This window comes from Echeneis naucrates, chromosome 5 (assembly GCF_900963305.1).
Source record: "Echeneis naucrates chromosome 5, fEcheNa1.1, whole genome shotgun sequence".
NCBI classification, from domain to species: Eukaryota; Metazoa; Chordata; class Actinopteri; order Carangiformes; family Echeneidae; genus Echeneis; species Echeneis naucrates.
In genome coordinates, this window is record NC_042515.1 from 11,819,866 (window position 1) to 11,841,478 (window position 21,613).

The window sequence follows — 21,613 nt, forward strand, 5'->3', positions numbered from 1 at the left end:
GATAACCAAACGAGTTGAGAGGTTGACTAAATTCAGGACGTGCATTGTTGCTGAAGAAGGCTGTAAGGTTTGCCCACACAGGAAGTTGTCTGTCAGAGATGCAGCACAGGAACGCCTCTGCGTGTGAAATCTACCGCGTAGCTGAGGCAGATGACTTGACATTATGAAGCAGATCGTGCAGGGAGACAAGAGAGGGGCCAGATTTGGGTGGTAAGTACATGTAACTTTGTGGAAGGCCTAAAAGCATTTATCTAATTTCAGCAACTAACCTGTTATGCTTTTAAATAATTTTAATTGGAATTTATACCTCTATGGAATTAAATGAGTTTTTAGTTTTCTTTGTAATATGGTTAAAGCTAAATCCAAATGATCAATCTGCATGTGGGTAAAAACTCATGGCCTTTCAAAGCAGTTGGGTTAAAGGCTTACCAAAACTGACCAGGTACAATTTTTCTCCATGTAATTCCCATCAGATCTGATGGCTTGTGGATCTGAACTTTTGGTTGTATGATTAAATGTCTCATGCTGTAGGACAGAAGATAAGAAATCATGTCTGCTCAAACAGCAAAGAAAAAGAGGCTTGGTTCACGTCGCAGGGGAGCAAATCAAAAGGAAACCTCAAAGGCACATGAGCTGCACGGAACAGGCAGTGCTTCTGTTGCAGAGTGTCAAATGCTCGAGGGAGATAATGAGTCATTAACTGCGTTGTCTAATCCTGATGATCCACAACCTGACACCAAATATCCACCGTTGCCAGAACTCATGAACAGAAAACTTGGTTCTAGACGAAAAAATGAAGGACAGCATGTAGACGACTCAGAATTTCATGAAACCAGAGAGGAAGTTGTGAAAAACACTGTTGGTAAAGAAGGCCAGTCTGAGAAGGAGGAAGAATTAAGTAAAAGGGATGGGCATGACATCTCAGCAACACACAGCTCTTTAGCCATCACACGTGACCATTCCTGTGCTGTTCAGAAAACTATAACTGCAAACACAGCAGCAGAGGTCCTGGAAAAGATAATGTCCCATCAAAACTCAGATTGCAGTGAGAGTCAACAGCTTTTCAGAGTGTGCCCTGCAACAGAAAAGGAAATGGACGAAGATACAGAGCCACTCGGAGAGGATGGGACTTTACAGAGAAACTATGCGATGAGTGAACCACATATACAAGTAGTTGTTAAAGGGATTTCCACCACAGCAGCGATAACCACTGATGAAACTACAACTGAATGCATCATAGAGGAACCAACAGAAGAGTTGCCTGCACATGTGAACCAAAATGAACTGATCTCTCAACAATTTGACTCCCAAGCCCACAATCTTTCATTCAAGATAGAAAACACCACCAACACCAATTTCAACTTTTCTGTAAATAGAAGAAAACTGGGCTCTCGTAGAAATAAAGAGCAACAGCACATACAGGATTCTGTTAGTGAATCATATGAAACCAAAGAAGGTGTTGCTAGAAAGGTGAGTAATAACGCAATTGAAACCACCATTCCATTACTTCTGGAGTCTGAAAATGATGAGGAAAGGCAGGCTGATACAGACTTGTTAAAGAGATGGGGATTTTTACAAGCCAATGTTTCAGAGAGTGACAAATCCAAAGAATTAGACAGAGAAGATATCAGTTATGCTGCGGCTTTTCCAACAATGCCATTAGCATTGCAGGTAAGAAGTCAAGAAGACAGAGAGCATGATGTTTTCATGTCTGTGACATTTGACCATAACCTAAAGACTGCATACAATTATTCATCTGATTTTCAAAACCTTACAAGAAAAACTCGTACTGATGAGCTGGATGGGTTGCATCAGAAGAGTATTGATGATCCTGCCTCTATGCAGGAACTTTCTGATCCCAATGATGAACAGGATGAGTCTCCTTTGAAGGAAAGCAACATGGAGACTTCAGACCAGACAAATGTAGATGATCATTTAAATGATACGGAGACATTACAGACCAGTGACACAGGAAGAGCCAACACTGGACTAGATCAGGTCTATGAGAATGAAGCCCAAGCAGAGCACGAGATAAAACCAACTTCTGAACAGACAGATCATTGGGAGAAGGAAGGACTCCTCTCTGAGATCGAGGAGAGCAAATCTGCACAAACCCTGCCATCAGAAACAGACGCTCCTTCAGACTCAGACCTTCAGGATGGTTCTGTGAAAACAGAGGAGCAAAATGACAGCAACTTCAAGCCCCTCGGGAACAGAAGAAAACTGGGGTCTAGTCGTAGAAATAAAGGACGACAGCATGTTAAGGGCTCTGTTGCTGAATCAGAAAACACCCAGGATAACAAACTTCTTGGAACAACAAAAATGGCATTAACCACAGACGAAGCAGTCCAGGAAACATCAATGGAAATCAGGCCAGAAGGAGAAGTCAAATTTGACCATTCTCAAACTGAAGTCAGTGACCAAGACAAAACAAATGTTAGAGACCCTGAGTTAACTACCATTAGTTTATATTCGAGTGTTGAAGTGGATCAACAGGTTATCAACAAACCAAATAGAACACAGACACCAGATGAGGAACTCACCACTGCGTTTTCTGGAATGGATACAGAAAATAAAGAACCAGATGAGAACACAGACTTGTCGAGGCACGCCAACAACGAGGTGCCTCAGTTGAATCTAAAGTCAGAGGGAATAGAGTGTTCAATCACACAGGAGTTATCCACAGAAAGAAGCAGCCACGGACAAAACACTGACCCTGAGGACAGAGTTGACCAAACAACAGTTTTCCCACCAAAAGAGGAGTCATTTACAAATGAAGAACAAAATGATCATTTCAGATTATCTGATGTCAGAGGAGCTCAACTCTCAGAGGATGCTGTGAAGAAAGTGCTTGAAGAAGAGGACATAAAGCAAACAAAATTACAAGAAATTCATCTTGGTTATTCCCCGGAAAGTGGGATGCATGGAGCCATAGAAGATACTGAAATCTGTTCTGCAAATCTGGCAGACCAAGAAGTCAGTGACCCGCATAAATCTGAAACAATTCAGAAGAGTATTGATGATCCTGCATCCATGCAGGAACTTTCTGATCCCGATGATGAACAGGATGAGCCTCCTTTGAAGGAAAGCAACATGGAGACTTCAGACCAGACAAATGAAGATGATCATGTCAATGATACGGAGACATTACAGACCAGTGACACAGGAAGAGCCAACACTGGACTAGATCAGGTCTATGAGAATGAAGCCCAAGCAGAGCACGAGATAAAACCAACTTCTGAACAGACAGATCATTGGGAGAAGGAAGGACTCCTCTCTGAGATCGAGGAGAGCAAATCTGCACAAACCCTGCCATCAGAAACAGACGCTCCTTCAGACTCAGACCTTCAGGATGGTTCTGTGAAAACAGAAGAGCAAAATGACAGCAACTTCAAGCCCCTCGGGAACAGAAGAAAACTGGGGTCTAGTCGTAGAAATAAAGGACGACAGCATGTTAAGGGCTCTGTTGCTGAATCACTCCACAAATCTGCAGAGGAAGATGTAGAAGACAGAGCCAATGAAGCTCCCCAAACAACAAGGTCCTCTGCAACAGGTCAGGAAGACAGTGAGCATGATGGTATCACGTCTGTGACATATGACCATTCCCTGAATCCAGAGTCTGCATCTAATTATTCATCTGAGGACCAGAACCTCATGACAAGCTCTCCAGAAGAGGAGCTGCAAAGTTTCCTCCCTAAAAGTGAATATCTTGAAGAAAGCTACAAAGAAAGAGACCCTTCCTTTAACGTGGAGACGTCTGACAAATCAATGGAAGCAACACTCATAGAAAATAACAAATCTGACACGCTTTCAGACGATTCTGTAAATGAAGTCCAAGAACAGGAAGTTCAGCCAACACAAATCCTGAAAATGCCTAAAAGTGATGACTCCTTTGAAAGTATAATACATGACACTGGGGACAATTCTGATACCTGGACTAGAAACCTTAAAGAACAAGATGAAGTCAGTGACACATATCAACCTGAGATAGTTCAGAAGAGTATTGATGATCCTGCCTCCATGCAGGAACTTTCTGATCCCGATGATGAACAGGATGAGTCTCCTTTGAAGGAAAGCAACATGGAGACTTCAGACCAGACAAATGTAGATGATCATTTAAATGATACGGAGACATTACAGACCAGTGACACAGGAAGAGCCAACACTGGACTAGATCAGGTCTATGAGAATGAAGCCCAAGCAGAGCACGAGATAAAACCAACTTCTGAACAGACAGATCATTGGGAGAAGGAAGGACTCCTCTCTGAGATCGAGGAGAGCAAATCTGCACAAACCCTGCCATCAGAAACAGACGCTCCTTCAGACTCAGACCTTCAGGATGGTTCTGTGAAAACAGAAGAGCAAAATGACAGCAACTTCAAGCCCCTCGGGAACAGAAGAAAACTGGGGTCTAGTCGTAGAAATAAAGGACGACAGCATGTTAAGGGCTCTGTTGCTGAATCACTCCACAAATCTGCAGAGGAAGATGTAGAAGACAGAGCCAATGAAGCTCCCCAAACAACAAGGTCCTCTGCAACAGGTCAGGAAGACAGTGAGCATGATGGTATCACGTCTGTGACATATGACCATTCCCTGAATCCAGAGTCTGCATCTAATTATTCATCTGAGGACCAGAACCTCATGACAAGCTCTCCAGAAGAGGAGCTGCAAAGTTTCCTCCCTAAAAGTGAATATCTTGAAGAAAGCTACAAAGAAAGAGACCCTTCCTTTAACGTGGAGACGTCTGACAAATCAATGGAAGCAACACTCATAGAAAATAACAAATCTGACACGCTTTCAGACGATTCTGTAAATGAAGTCCAAGAACAGGAAGTTCAGCCAACACAAATCCTGAAAATGCCTAAAAGTGATGACTCCTTTGAAAGTATAATACATGACACTGGGGACAATTCTGATACCTGGACTAGAAACCTTAAAGAACAAGATGAAGTCAGTGACACATATCAACCTGAGATAGTTCAGAAGAGTATTGATGATCCTGCCTCCATGCAGGAACTTTCTGATCCCGATGATGAACAGGATGAGTCTCCTTTGAAGGAAAGCAACATGGAGACTTCAGACCAGACAAATGTAGATGATCATTTAAATGATACGGAGACATTACAGACCAGTGACACAGGAAGAGCCAACACTGGACTAGATCAGGTCTATGAGAATGAAGCCCAAGCAGAGCACGAGATAAAACTAACTTCTGAACAGACAGATCATTGGGAGAAGGAAGGACTCCTCTCTGAGATCGAGGAGAGCAAATCTGCACAAACCCTGCCATCAGAAACAGACGCTCCTTCAGACTCAGACCTTCAGGATGGTTCTGTGAAAACAGAGGAGCAAAATGACAGCAACTTCAAGCCCCTCGGGAACAGAAGAAAACTGGGGTCTAGTCGTAGAAATAAAGGACGACAGCATGTTAAGGGCTCTGTTGCTGAATCACTCCACAAATCTGCAGAGGAAGATGTAGAAGACAGAGCCAATGAAGCTCCCCAAACAACAAGGTCCTCTGCAACAGGTCAGGAAGACAGTGAGCATGATGGTATCACGTCTGTGACATATGACCATTCCCTGAATCCAGAGTCTGCATCTAATTATTCATCTGAGGACCAGAACCTCATGACAAGCTCTCCAGAAGAGGAGCTGCAAAGTTTCCTCCCTAAAAGTGAATATCTTGAAGAAAGCTACAAAGAAAGAGACCCTTCCTTTAACGTGGAGACGTCTGACAAATCAATGGAAGCAACACTCAAAGAAAATAACAAATCTGACACGCTTTCAGATGATTCTGTAAATGAAGTCCAAGAACAGGAAGTTCAGCCAACACAAATCCTGAAAATGCCTAAAAGTGATGACTCCTTTGAAAGTATAATACATGACACTGGGGACAATTCTGATACCTGGACTAGAAACCATAAAGAACAAGATGAAGTCAGTGACACATATCAACCTGAGATAGTTCAGAAGAGTATTGATGATCCTGCCTCCATGCAGGAACTTTCTGATCCCAATGATGAACAGGATGAGTCTCCTTTGAAGGAAAGCAACATGGAGACTTCAGACCAGACAAATGAAGATGATCATTTAAATGATACGGAGACATTACAGACCAGTGACACAGAAAGAGCCAACACTGGACTAGATCAGGTCTATGAGAATGAAGCCCAAGCAGAGCACGAGATAAAACCAACTTCTGAACAGACAGATCATTGGGAGAAGGAAGGACTCCTCTCTGAGATCGAGGAGAGCAAATCTGCACAAACCCTGCCATCAGAAACAGACGCTCCTTCAGACTCAGACCTTCAGGATGGTTCTGTGAAAACAGAGGAGCAAAATGACAGCAACTTCAAGCCCCTCGGGAACAGAAGAAAACTGGGGTCTAGTCGTAGAAATAAAGGACGACAGCATGTTAAGGGCTCTGTTGCTGAATCAGAAAACACCCAGGATAACAAACTTCTTGGAACAACAAAAATGGCATTAACCACAGACGAAGCAGTCCAGGAAACATCAATGGAATTCAGGCAAGAAGGAGAAGACAGATTTGACCTTTCTCAAACTGAAGTCAGTGACCAAGACAAAACAAATGTTAGAGACCCTGAGTTAACTACCATTAGTTTATATTCGAGTGTTGAAGTGGATCAACAGGTTATCAACAAACCAAATAGAACACAGACACCAGATGAGGAACTCACCACTGCGTTTTCTGGAATGGATACAGAAAATAAAGAACCAGATGAGAACACAGACTTGTCGAGGCACGCCAACAACGAGGTGCCTCAGTTGAATCTAAAGTCAGAGGGAATAGAGTGTTCAATCACACAGGAGTTATCCACAGAAAGAAGCAGCCACGGACAAAACACTGACCCTGAGGACAGAGTTGACCAAACAACAGTTTTCCCACCAAAAGAGGAGTCATTTACAAATGAAGAACAAAATGATCATTTCAGATTATCTGATGTCAGAGGAGCTCAACTCTCAGAGGATGCTGTGAAGAAAGTGCTTGAAGAAGAGGACATAAAGCAAACAAAATTACAAGAAATTCATCTTGGTTATTCCCCGGAAAGTGGGATGCATGGAGCCATAGAAGATACTGAAATCTGTTCTGCAAATCTGGCAGACCAAGAAGTCAGTGACCCGCATAAATCTGAAACAATTCAGAAGAGTATTGATGATCCTGCATCCATGCAGGAACTTTCTGATCCCGATGATGAACAGGATGAGCCTCCTTTGAAGGAAAGCAACATGGAGACTTCAGACCAGACAAATGTAGATGATCATGTCAATGATACGGAGACATTACAGACCAGTGACACAGGAAGAGCCAACACTGGACTAGATCAGGTCTATGAGAATGAAGCCCAAGCAGAGCACGAGATAAAACCAACTTCTGAACAGACAGATCATTGGGAGAAGGAAGGACTCCTCTCTGAGATCGAGGAGAGCAAATCTGCACAAACCCTGCCATCAGAAACAGACGCTCCTTCAGACTCAGACCTTCAGGATGGTTCTGTGAAAACAGAAGAGCAAAATGACAGCAACTTCAAGCCCCTCGGGAACAGAAGAAAACTGGGGTCTAGTCGTAGAAATAAAGGACGACAGCATGTTAAGGGCTCTGTTGCTGAATCACTCCACAAATCTGCAGAGGAAGATGTAGAAGACAGAGCCAATGAAGCTCCCCAAACAACAAGGTCCTCTGCAACAGGTCAGGAAGACAGTGAGCATGATGGTATCACGTCTGTGACATATGACCATTCCCTGAATCCAGAGTCTGCATCTAATTATTCATCTGAGGACCAGAACCTCATGACAAGCTCTCCAGAAGAGGAGCTGGAAAGTTTCCTCCCTAAAAGTGAATATCTTGAAGAAAGCTACAAAGAAAGAGACCCTTCCTTTAACGTGGAGACGTCTGACAAATCAATGGAAGCAACACTCAAAGAAAATAACAAATCTGACACGCTTTCAGACGATTCTGTAAATGAAGTCCAAGAACAGGAAGTTCAGCCAACACAAATCCTGAAAATGCCTAAAAGTGATGACTCCTTTGAAAGTATAATACATGACACTGGGGACAATTCTGATACCTGGACTAGAAACCTTAAAGAACAAGATGAAGTCAGTGACACATATCAACCTGAGATAGTTCAGAAGAGTATTGATGATCCTGCCTCCATGCAGGAACTTTCTGATCCCGATGATGAACAGGATGAGTCTCCTTTGAAGGAAAGCAACATGGAGACTTCAGACCAGACAAATGAAGATGATCATTTAAATGATACGGAGACATTACAGACCAGTGACACAGGAAGAGCCAACACTGGACTAGATCAGGTCTATGAGAATGAAGCCCAAGCAGAGCACGAGATAAAACCAACTTCTGAACAGACAGATCATTGGGAGAAGGAAGGACTCCTCTCTGAGATCGAGGAGAGCAAATCTGCACAAACCCTGCCATCAGAAACAGACGCTCCTTCAGACTCAGACCTTCAGGATGGTTCTGTGAAAACAGAAGAGCAAAATGACAGCAACTTCAAGCCCCTCGGGAACAGAAGAAAACTGGGGTCTAGTCGTAGAAATAAAGGACGACAGCATGTTAAGGGCTCTGTTGCTGAATCAGAAAACACCCAGGATAACAAACTTCTTGGAACAACAAAAATGGCATTAACCACAGACGAAGCAGTCCAGGAAACATCAATGGAATTCAGGCAAGAAGGAGAAGACAGATTTGACCATTCTCAAACTGAAGTCAGTGACCAAGACAAAACAAATGTTAGAGACCCTGAGTTAACTACCATTAGTTTATATTCGAGTGTTGAAGTGGATCAACAGGTTATCAACAAACCAAATAGAACACAGACACCAGATGAGGAACTCACCACTGCATTTTCTGGAATGGATACAGAAAATAAAGAACCAGATGAGAACACAGACTTGTCGAGGCACGCCAACAACGAGGTGCCTCAGTTGAATCTAAAGTCAGAGGGAATAGAGTGTTCAATCACACAGGAGTTATCCACAGAAAGAAGCAGGCACGGACAAAACACTGACCCTGAGGACAGAGTTGACCAAACAACAGTTTTCCCACCAAAAGAGGAGTCATTTACAAATGAAGAACAAAATGATCATTTCAGATTATCTGATGTCAGAGGAGCTCAACTCTCAGAGGATGCTGTGAAGAAAGTGCTTGAAGAAGAGGACATAAAGCAAACAAAATTACAAGAAATTCATCTTGGTTATTCCCCGGAAAGTGGGATGCATGGAGCCATAGAAGATACTGAAATCTGTTCTGCAAATCTGGCAGACCAAGAAGTCAGTGACCCGCATAAATCTGAAACAATTCAGAAGAGTATTGATGATCCTGCATCCATGCAGGAACTTTCTGATCCCGATGATGAACAGGATGAGCCTCCTTTGAAGGAAAGCAACATGGAGACTTCAGACCAGACAAATGTAGATGATCATGTCAATGATACGGAGACATTACAGACCAGTGACACAGGAAGAGCCAACACTGGACTAGATCAGGTCTATGAGAATGAAGCCCAAGCAGAGCACGAGATAAAACCAACTTCTGAACAGACAGATCATTGGGAGAAGGAAGGACTCCTCTCTGAGATCGAGGAGAGCAAATCTGCACAAACCCTGCCATCAGAAACAGACGCTCCTTCAGACTCAGACCTTCAGGATGGTTCTGTGAAAACAGAAGAGCAAAATGACAGCAACTTCAAGCCCCTCGGGAACAGAAGAAAACTGGGGTCTAGTCGTAGAAATAAAGGACGACAGCATGTTAAGGGCTCTGTTGCTGAATCACTCCACAAATCTGCAGAGGAAGATGTAGAAGACAGAGCCAATGAAGCTCCCCAAACAACAAGGTCCTCTGCAACAGGTCAGGAAGACAGTGAGCATGATGGTATCACGTCTGTGACATATGACCATTCCCTGAATCCAGAGTCTGCATCTAATTATTCATCTGAGGACCAGAACCTCATGACAAGCTCTCCAGAAGAGGAGCTGGAAAGTTTCCTCCCTAAAAGTGAATATCTTGAAGAAAGCTACAAAGAAAGAGACCCTTCCTTTAACGTGGAGACGTCTGACAAATCAATGGAAGCAACACTCAAAGAAAATAACAAATCTGACACGCTTTCAGACGATTCTGTAAATGAAGTCCAAGAACAGGAAGTTCAGCCAACACAAATCCTGAAAATGCCTAAAAGTGATGACTCCTTTGAAAGTATAATACATGACACTGGGGACAATTCTGATACCTGGACTAGAAACCTTAAAGAACAAGATGAAGTCAGTGACACATATCAACCTGAGATAGTTCAGAAGAGTATTGATGATCCTGCCTCCATGCAGGAACTTTCTGATCCCGATGATGAACAGGATGAGTCTCCTTTGAAGGAAAGCAACATGGAGACTTCAGACCAGACAAATGAAGATGATCATTTAAATGATACGGAGACATTACAGACCAGTGACACAGGAAGAGCCAACACTGGACTAGATCAGGTCTATGAGAATGAAGCCCAAGCAGAGCACGAGATAAAACCAACTTCTGAACAGACAGATCATTGGGAGAAGGAAGGACTCCTCTCTGAGATCGAGGAGAGCAAATCTGCACAAACCCTGCCATCAGAAACAGACGCTCCTTCAGACTCAGACCTTCAGGATGGTTCTGTGAAAACAGAAGAGCAAAATGACAGCAACTTCAAGCCCCTCGGGAACAGAAGAAAACTGGGGTCTAGTCGTAGAAATAAAGGACGACAGCATGTTAAGGGCTCTGTTGCTGAATCAGAAAACACCCAGGATAACAAACTTCTTGGAACAACAAAAATGGCATTAACCACAGACGAAGCAGTCCAGGAAACATCAATGGAATTCAGGCAAGAAGGAGAAGACAGATTTGACCATTCTCAAACTGAAGTCAGTGACCAAGACAAAACAAATGTTAGAGACCCTGAGTTAACTACCATTAGTTTATATTCGAGTGTTGAAGTGGATCAACAGGTTATCAACAAACCAAATAGAACACAGACACCAGATGAGGAACTCACCACTGCATTTTCTGGAATGGATACAGAAAATAAAGAACCAGATGAGAACACAGACTTGTCGAGGCACGCCAACAACGAGGTGCCTCAGTTGAATCTAAAGTCAGAGGGAATAGAGTGTTCAATCACACAGGAGTTATCCACAGAAAGAAGCAGGCACGGACAAAACACTGACCCTGAGGACAGAGTTGACCAAACAACAGTTTTCCCACCAAAAGAGGAGTCATTTACAAATGAAGAACAAAATGATCATTTCAGATTATCTGATGTCAGAGGAGCTCAACTCTCAGAGGATGCTGTGAAGAAAGTGCTTGAAGAAGAGGACATAAAGCAAACAAAATTACAAGAAATTCATCTTGGTTATTCCCCGGAAAGTGGGATGCATGGAGCCATAGAAGATACTGAAATCTGTTCTGCAAATCTGGCAGACCAAGAAGTCAGTGACCCGCATAAATCTGAAACAATTCAGAAGAGTATTGATGATCCTGCATCCATGCAGGAACTTTCTGATCCCGATGATGAACAGGATGAGCCTCCTTTGAAGGAAAGCAACATGGAGACTTCAGACCAGACAAATGTAGATGATCATGTCAATGATACGGAGACATTACAGACCAGTGACACAGGAAGAGCCAACACTGGACTAGATCAGGTCTATGAGAATGAAGCCCAAGCAGAGCACGAGATAAAACCAACTTCTGAACAGACAGATCATTGGGAGAAGGAAGGACTCCTCTCTGAGATCGAGGAGAGCAAATCTGCACAAACCCTGCCATCAGAAACAGACGCTCCTTCAGACTCAGACCTTCAGGATGGTTCTGTGAAAACAGAAGAGCAAAATGACAGCAACTTCAAGCCCCTCGGGAACAGAAGAAAACTGGGGTCTAGTCGTAGAAATAAAGGACGACAGCATGTTAAGGGCTCTGTTGCTGAATCACTCCACAAATCTGCAGAGGAAGATGTAGAAGACAGAGCCAATGAAGCTCCCCAAACAACAAGGTCCTCTGCAACAGGTCAGGAAGACAGTGAGCATGATGGTATCACGTCTGTGACATATGACCATTCCCTGAATCCAGAGTCTGCATCTAATTATTCATCTGAGGACCAGAACCTCATGACAAGCTCTCCAGAAGAGGAGCTGGAAAGTTTCCTCCCTAAAAGTGAATATCTTGAAGAAAGCTACAAAGAAAGAGACCCTTCCTTTAACGTGGAGACGTCTGACAAATCAATGGAAGCAACACTCAAAGAAAATAACAAATCTGACACGCTTTCAGACGATTCTGTAAATGAAGTCCAAGAACAGGAAGTTCAGCCAACACAAATCCTGAAAATGCCTAAAAGTGATGACTCCTTTGAAAGTATAATACATGACACTGGGGACAATTCTGATACCTGGACTAGAAACCTTAAAGAACAAGATGAAGTCAGTGACACATATCAACCTGAGATAGTTCAGAAGAGTATTGATGATCCTGCCTCCATGCAGGAACTTTCTGATCCCGATGATGAACAGGATGAGTCTCCTTTGAAGGAAAGCAACATGGAGACTTCAGACCAGACAAATGAAGATGATCATTTAAATGATACGGAGACATTACAGACCAGTGACACAGGAAGAGCCAACACTGGACTAGATCAGGTCTATGAGAATGAAGCCCAAGCAGAGCACGAGATAAAACCAACTTCTGAACAGACAGATCATTGGGAGAAGGAAGGACTCCTCTCTGAGATCGAGGAGAGCAAATCTGCACAAACCCTGCCATCAGAAACAGACGCTCCTTCAGACTCAGACCTTCAGGATGGTTCTGTGAAAACAGAAGAGCAAAATGACAGCAACTTCAAGCCCCTCGGGAACAGAAGAAAACTGGGGTCTAGTCGTAGAAATAAAGGACGACAGCATGTTAAGGGCTCTGTTGCTGAATCAGAAAACACCCAGGATAACAAACTTCTTGGAACAACAAAAATGGCATTAACCACAGACGAAGCAGTCCAGGAAACATCAATGGAATTCAGGCAAGAAGGAGAAGACAGATTTGACCATTCTCAAACTGAAGTCAGTGACCAAGACAAAACAAATGTTAGAGACCCTGAGTTAACTACCATTAGTTTATATTCGAGTGTTGAAGTGGATCAACAGGTTATCAACAAACCAAATAGAACACAGACACCAGATGAGGAACTCACCACTGCATTTTCTGGAATGGATACAGAAAATAAAGAACCAGATGAGAACACAGACTTGTCGAGGCACGCCAACAACGAGGTGCCTCAGTTGAATCTAAAGTCAGAGGGAATAGAGTGTTCAATCACACAGGAGTTATCCACAGAAAGAAGCAGCCACGGACAAAACACTGACCCTGAGGACAGAGTTGACCAAACAACAGTTTTCCCACCAAAAGAGGAGTCATTTACAAATGAAGAACAAAATGATCATTTCAGATTATCTGATGTCAGAGGAGCTCAACTCTCAGAGGATGCTGTGAAGAAAGTGCTTGAAGAAGAGGACATAAAGCAAACAAAATTACAAGAAATTCATCTTGGTTATTCCCCGGAAAGTGGGATGCATGGAGCCATAGAAGATACTGAAATCTGTTCTGCAAATCTGGCAGACCAAGAAGTCAGTGACCCGCATAAATCTGAAACAATTCAGAAGAGTATTGATGATCCTGCATCCATGCAGGAACTTTCTGATCCCGATGATGAACAGGATGAGCCTCCTTTGAAGGAAAGCAACATGGAGACTTCAGACCAGACAAATGTAGATGATCATGTCAATGATACGGAGACATTACAGACCAGTGACACAGGAAGAGCCAACACTGGACTAGATCAGGTCTATGAGAATGAAGCCCAAGCAGAGCACGAGATAAAACCAACTTCTGAACAGACAGATCATTGGGAGAAGGAAGGACTCCTCTCTGAGATCGAGGAGAGCAAATCTGCACAAACCCTGCCATCAGAAACAGACGCTCCTTCAGACTCAGACCTTCAGGATGGTTCTGTGAAAACAGAGGAGCAAAATGACAGCAACTTCAAGCCCCTCGGGAACAGAAGAAAACTGGGGTCTAGTCGTAGAAATAAAGGACGACAAAATATTAAGGACTCATCAACCTTGGAGAAAGCGGTCGAGGAAACATCAGCAGAAACCTTGGTGGAGAGAAAAGAAACGTCTGACCCTCCTCAGACTGTAGCAGATCATGGAAAACTGAAGGATGATGGACATGTAAGCACTTTTGATTCAACAAGTAATAAAGAAATAATTGACAAATTTTGTGTCATGGAGGTACATGATCAAGACTTTTCCAGTGTTTCTTCTGTAACAGACACAGAAAGTAAAGAAAAAGGTGAAAGCGTGTTAAAGCGTTCAGCAATTTTACAGCCCAACAACTTAGTGGATGGGTCACATTTAAAATTAGAGAGCAGAGAGTCTTCAACAACACCAGCTCAAACCACAGAAAAAAGCAGACAACACACAGAATGTGGCCTCGATGTTGAGCAATCAGCAGTTTCATTACCAAAAGAGGAGGTGTCTGCAAATGAGAAACAAAACAGTCATTTCAACCCCTTTGAAGTCAGAGTCGCTCAGCAATCAGAGGATACTTTGCCGGAAGAAAAGGAGCTGAAGCTTAGGGAAATGCAGAAAATGCATGAATTTGATCACTCCTCGATTGAAGAGAGCAGTCATCATTTACCAACTCTGCCATTAGAAGTAAGGTCCCCGCAGGACTGCCAATCTATGGATGATTCTGAGAGTATTAAGGAAGGAGCTCATTCAGGCTTCAAATTCACGGGCAGCAGGAGAAAACTGGGGTCAAGCAGGAGGAATCGAGGAAGACAACATTCACCACACCCCGAACATCCAGAAGAACTGGTGGAAAATACCTGGGACGATAAAACACCATTAGGAACAGAGACAACAGGGCAGAGAGGATCAAAAGAGCGTACTGAACCAGGTTTCACATGCAGTGAGAAAACAAAAACTGCACCCGCGGATATTATTGACAGCAGTACAATGTTGACAACAGGTATTTCTTTAAACTCAGACAAGATTGAACTTCCCAAATTCACCCAAGACCTCAGTGGAGAGAAAAGAGAACACATTATAGACGGTGAGAATTTGATGTCATTTACAGGATATGATACAGCAAAAGTAGATTTGATACAATCTGAGGAAGTGTCAGCAGAAAGCGCTCCGGATGTACATGGGTCTGAGCAGGTTAAAGTCAGTGAAGAATCGGAAGATCGTACAAATAAAGACCAAGCAGGCCAGGAAACAAGCACTTCAAATGAAGTCATACATGCTCAACCTTTTTCTGCTGCACTAAATAAAATGGGCATGTGGGCATTTGACGTTGGTGTTGAGGAAAACCTGAGAAGAAATCAAATTGTTAATGTACCTGGGGAAAGTGAAATTTCTCCAGCAGCAGCTGCATCTCACAGCCAGCAAGTGATAGAGGAAAGAAACACTGAGGATAACTGTGAAAATCTGCAGGAAAATGTCAACAAAAAGAAAAGAAAGATTGGCTCCACTCGCAAAAGCCAACTCAAAAGAAAACAAGAAGGACAAACAGACATCCAAGGCCAAACAATTGAAACTAAATTCAGTGAGGAAGCTGATATGAGATGGATGGAGCAGGTGAAAGAGGTAACACAAAATGAAAACACACACCCGTCATTGATAACTGTGCATAGAGAACAGGAAAGCAGCAGCCCCTCAGACTTGCAGACTGTAGAGACCAACATAAAACCACGCATCGATGATTCAGTGGTTCTCCACACTGATGTTAGAGATACTGAGGGAACTGAAGATCATGGTGCAGAGCCACTGAAGCCAAATGATCAGGCAAGCACTGAGATGGAAACAGCTTCTGTGGTCTCCAGAAGAAACAGACGTTCAATTGATTTTCAGTTTCTGTCTCCAAATCCTGTGGACACTATAAATCCTGACTCTGCTAACACATTGTCTTTTTCTGAGGCCACACAAAATACACAGACTGAGGAGCAAAGTCCAGAAACACCCAGTGCAGCTCTGACAGGTGGGAAAGCTGGTGAGGGGGATAGAGGTGGCCAGGTGAGCGAGCAGGAGCCAAACAATATGAATGAAGGAGCGAACAACAAAACCTCTGAGAAGAGGAATGCAAGTCCAAATTTTAGTTCGACGAGCAGGAGAAAGAAATTGAGCTCCACCCGCAGGAAACTTGTTTCACCATCCAAAGGGGAGGACCTACACCAAGAACAGGAGGGGGATAATGAGGCCACTGTCACAAGTGTTGGGGAAGCTTTGACTGAGTGTGTGTCAAGAATTGAAGACGAAAAACTTCAACTTCACAATGAAGAAGAGGGCGCTGACTCTGAGCAAAGGAAGGAAAAAGTATTTGAAACAACTGAATGCATCTACATTGGTGAATCTCAGTTAAACCCCACCGATGCTCTGAGGGAACTAGCAGAAATAGAGCATCATCCAGCTGTGGACGCTCTCCCTGGTACACCATCCACTTCTCCCAAAGAAGATGTCATGGCAGAAGCAGATGCTGGACGGAGAAGACGAAAACTGGGATCTCATCGGAAGTCACATGGACATCAGCCCTTGCTGGACAAATTATCAGAGGTGAGCAGCAGAGCCAAAAGATTTTATCAGTCGGCTTCTGTTGTTTTAGTTACACATTTTACATGTAGTTGTAATGTCCATCTTACCTACACGTTTGAATAACTTCCCTCTGTCTGTGATGTGCCACACTTCCTATTTGCTTAAATCGCTTGCACGCTGCTCAAGAACAAAATGGACCACAAAGCAAAATGAGGAACATGTGGTCCACATTACAAGTTTCACAATGAAAAGAAGAAGCACATTAAGTGATCTTGAAAATATCTAATGGAAGGCTGAGTCTGTTTCCGAGTCACGTTAGGCGAGGGCAGGAAAAATCCCTGGACAGACAACACACAGAGACAGACAGAGACCAACAACCACTCACACTTAGACCTACGGACAATTTGGAGTCACCAATCAACCTACACACAGAAAGGGCCTGGGAATCAAACCCACAAACTTCTTGTTGTAGGGCAACTGTGCTAACCACTTTGCCGCCATGCTGAACAAACAGATCATTGTCCTGAAAATCTTAACTTCAGATAAACAAACATCACTTAGTGTTTAACAGCGCATAATTTAACTGGACATCATGAGTTTATTATTTGATTTATTTTTAATATAATTCATTGAATTCATTATTCAACATGAATTTGATTATTTGTCCACAGGTTGATCAAAGCAATCAGAAATCCTCCTCCACCATCAGCATCTCCAAGGCAATAGAGCACAAAAGGCCAAAGAGGTAAGATCACACCACACTGTGCTGTGTTTGCAACTGTGTTTTCTTTTGTGGCAGTTTTTCTTCTTCAGTCTATGAGATTTTTCCCAGTGAAACAAAACTGTGACATTGTTAATATTCTTAAAAGAATACTTTCCTTACCATACATTAATTCAATGTGATCATTCACACATTAAGTGTGTCCACATGTGAATTGAGCTTTTAAACTACTTTGTATTTTACTTCTGGCTGTGTTTTCACTCAGGTCTGTTTGTTTGGTTGTTTGTTTGTTTTCTTTGTTCTTTTTTTGTCAAAACATACTAAACTGAATTTAACTATCTAGTTTAAATTACTTTCAGTTATATACATTTGATTCTCTGAGTTCTAGTGTAAATTGTGTGGCCTTAGTCAAAGTCAGTCCTTGTGTTTTTTTTTGTTTTTATTAAAAAAAAAAAAATCTAATTAATGCAACACTTTTTTTCTCCTGTAATAAAAATAATATTTCTCAAATATAAACTTGGCCAATGACTAAATGTATTCATTGTCGTGTTCTGTATATTTAGCTTTTTGTCATATGTGTATCTGGCTGTTTCACAGTGAGGGGGGAGCTGATGGGGTGAGTCCAGTTCAGACTCCACATTGTGACATCCGTCTTGTTCCAGAGAGTCAAGAGAAGTTTTCTTTTGGTAAAGAAACCTTTATCTCTTCCACTTAGCTGACTGCAAGCAGAGGTGTCGTGTGCAACAAATAAGTGTTTTGTGGTTTCCTTTCAGGAGCACACGCATCATCAAAAACCTACAATGTGTTGATGGTGGGAGACAGTAGTGTAGGCAAGACCTCTTTCATGAAAAGAGCTCAAAGTGGGAAGTTTTCTTTAGATTTACCTGCCTCTGTTGGTAAGTTCTGGATTCTAAGGGATTATTTTTCCCAGAACTAGTAAACATAAGGAATAATGACACATAACTGAATTCTGTAGGCCTTGATTCCTGCATGTGGACAGTGGTGGTGGATGGAAAGCCCGTGGTGCTCAAGCTTTGGGACACAGCTGGTCAAGAGAGGTAAGTTTGTGCCTGTGCTTGTGTTCCAATTAATTGGTAACTAATTGGTGATATAATTTTTGTTGGTTTACCATTTTTAGAGCAAATATGTGAGATTGCATAACAGTTTATTTATTGAGGGAGAGTTGTGCCCGTATTTGTGGGAAAATGTCCATCCAAAGTTCTCTTATGTTTGACATTTTTCTACCTCAGTCAAAATGAAATATTTTTCTCTCCTTTCAGTTTTTGTAAAAAAAAGAAAATGAAGATCTGAACGTATATAATACATTTTGGACTGATAACTATTTGAGGTGTTTCTGGGGTCAGTCTGTCACTATTGAATTTGGTTGTGGTGGATGTTGAAGCTGCCATAAAGAAAAAACACATAAAATGGGACAGACGCCTTAGGTTCCTCCATCATGACCAGGGGTGTTGCAATATATCTCTTAAGGACATCCAAAGCAATGTTCAGATCATTTGCTTACCATGTATGCAGATGTACTTTCAGGTCCTCTTGACGTCTGCTGTGGGTAGGCAGAAGGTCTGGTCATTGGCTGGAGGGAAGATTATACACAAACAGTAATTCAACATATCTGAACAGGAAACATCACCATCAGAAGTTTAATGTGCTATTTTGCGGTTTATGATGACCTAAATGCACCATGCGACTTTTGTATTCCTGGAAATTGCTGTGGTCTTTGTCTTTATAGATGTGCATTGCTTCTGTCGTAGCTCAGGACAAGTTGCCTCTGACAGATTGTCTCTGCCCTGAGGGCTTTTTTGTCTCCCAGTCTGAAAGCAGGCTTGTGTGTTCGCAGCAGTGTGCACACCTCGGCAGTCAGCCAAGAATTATGATGAGCACATGTGATAATGCTTGCACAATCCTCTATGCACTTGTCATTGTAGCCAGTGGCAGACACTGTTGAAGCCTACTGAACAGTCAATGTCAAAAGAATGTTTTGAAAACAACCGTGAAAGTTAAAAAAAAAAAACAACAAAAAGCCTATGCCAGGCCAGGTTGTAACCTGTTTTAGAACTGGTTTTGAACACTTCATGTTTTGTGTGAAGGAATCAACACACCCGATGTCCCAACAGCAGGGATGAGAAACAAACATGTAGTATGGAGACATGTTGCACACATACTTTTTTTGCAATGCTTTGTAAACTCAACTTTCATTATTATTAGATTACAAAAAAAAAAACAAAAAAAACGCCCATTCTAAATCTGCTGTCCATGTTTTGTCACGCAAAAAATGCTTTCTCAAAATGCGTTCACAGTGAATTTGAGGAAAGGTTTTTCACTGCTCTCACTTAAAAAGGTTGGTCAGGACCCTGTGAAAACTCTCTCTCATTATATTGTCTGTATCTCCAAAGGTTTCACAGCATGACAAGACAGATTTTTCATAAAGCCCAGGCATTTCTCCTGATGTATGACATCACTTCCTCTCAGTCTTTCACTGCTGTCAGCTACTGGGCAAACTGTATTCAGGTATGGTCTGTTTGAATGTTAAAATGTAAAATGTCCCCACTCCAGCAAACTTTGTTAATTTAGTGCTTCTAACTGTTGAAAAAACTGGTTTTACAGAAACTTGATTCATTGCAAAAAACATTTTTAAATGACTAATTGTATGAAAGATTTTTCAAATCTACATTGGAAAAACCTTCACACTATTGGCAGTGAGGCTACAACCACACAACTGAAAATGATCCAAAATAAAATAAACTAACATTTTGAAATGGCATTTACAAACTTGGATGTTATGTCATTCTTTGTAATGCTGAGCTCACATTGATGAAGTGCTTTATCTAGAATATACCATAATTCTTTAAGACATGCATCAATAATTTGTCACACTTGTAGACTCTTAAGATGTCTGCATGGCAATCCGAACAATAATCAAACAAATTCATACTTTCCAGGAAGGAGCTCCAGACGATGTGAGTATTTTACTTCTGGGCAATAAGAGCGATCATCCAACACGACAGGTTAAAAGTCAGGAGGGAGAAACTCTCGCCAAGGTATTGATCTTCAGCTTCACACCCACTCGCTCTCTCCATTCATTTCATCAGCACAGAAATGAAAACGGGTGTAATTGTCAAAGTATTACACTAAGGGTTGCTGTTTTGCCTCCACAGGAGTACAGCTTTGAATTCATGGAGTGCAGCGCTGCCACGGGTGAAAATGTCATTCAGTCCTTGGAAACTGTTGCCAGGTAGTTAACAGTCACATCCTCGCCTATGTTCCCTTTGTTTTGACTTGGTGCTGCAATGTCTTTCTCAATCTCAATAATATCAGCTGATTGCAGTGTTGTTGTGTTCTTTCCAGGATGTTGAGTCAAAAAGATGGCACAACAGAGGAAGTGACGGTGTTACATAAAGAGCCACCACAGAAAAAAAGCTCAGGATGTTGCTGAAAAAATGTGTTTGTTTAAGAAATCTGAAAGATGGTGAAATCCTGCACACTGTGGAAATTCTGGACCGTCCCCCCAGAAAGTGTCTAAATATGATAAAATCTGGTACACAAACCATTCCTTTAATGTATCCTACTAACATGCACAAATATATATACGTTTTTACATTTACCTGTAGCTATTTTACCATCCCTATCCTAATATAAAAGCACTGCACTGTACAGTTGGTGCAGGTTTTCTCTGTTTAGTGATTATGAGTAACTGATTCTATTTTTTTTTATTTTTTTGCTTGCAAATGCTACTTTATATTGTTTTTCGCTGTATATTTTATCAATTTACATTCAATATCTTTCTTGTAGTAATCTATTAGTGGAATTCAAATAATCACATGAAATCAAGGAGCTGTCTAAAGATTCATCAATTAATCTAAAACAAAACAGTACTTCTGCACTTTCTCAGGTTCTTGTCTAAGAAATATAGCGAATCCTCTATATTGTGCAACTTATGAATGTTTGTTCTACTATATTTTGACTTTATGGAAATTAGGTTGTTCATTTCATATGTCATATATTGTTTAGTTTGTATATGCGATGTGTTTTCACTCCTTTTGCTTCATCTCAAGCAAATTAGCTCAGAGGTTAGAAATCATAGCAGCAATCAATATTTGTAATGATATATTGAAATATGCAGTGTGCCTGTGTAAGTGTAACTCTAAATTTTTGCAGATTTGTTAAATAAGTGGTTGAAGATGAATAAATGAATGTTAAATACACAGAATTATTAAAAACAATATAAAAATG

The 21,613-nt window shown here is 41.9% G+C and overlaps 1 protein-coding gene across 10 annotated transcripts; it reads left to right on the plus strand.

Moving 5' to 3' along the window:
• Positions 1-127: 127 nt before the first annotated feature.
• Positions 128-21,606, plus strand: rab44 (RAB44, member RAS oncogene family). Of its 10 annotated transcripts, none has more exons than XM_029501119.1 (11): positions 128-210; positions 532-13,757; positions 13,878-16,665; positions 17,316-17,389; positions 17,963-18,051; positions 18,139-18,261; positions 18,342-18,423; positions 19,777-19,891; positions 20,323-20,421; positions 20,539-20,615; positions 20,729-21,606. In XM_029501119.1, the coding sequence occupies exons 2-11, from the start codon at positions 550-552 to the stop codon at positions 20,814-20,816; spliced, it is 16,743 nt and encodes a 5,580-aa protein (XP_029356979.1). In that variant the 5' UTR covers positions 128-210; positions 532-549; the 3' UTR covers positions 20,817-21,606. The 10 variants fall into 10 exon arrangements, with proteins under 10 accessions (XP_029356979.1, XP_029356972.1, XP_029356978.1 ...); XM_029501112.1 differs by having other exon boundaries at positions 532-12,563; positions 12,684-16,665; XM_029501118.1 differs by having other exon boundaries at positions 532-11,576; positions 11,697-16,665.
• The last annotated feature ends 7 nt before the right edge of the window (positions 21,607-21,613 follow it).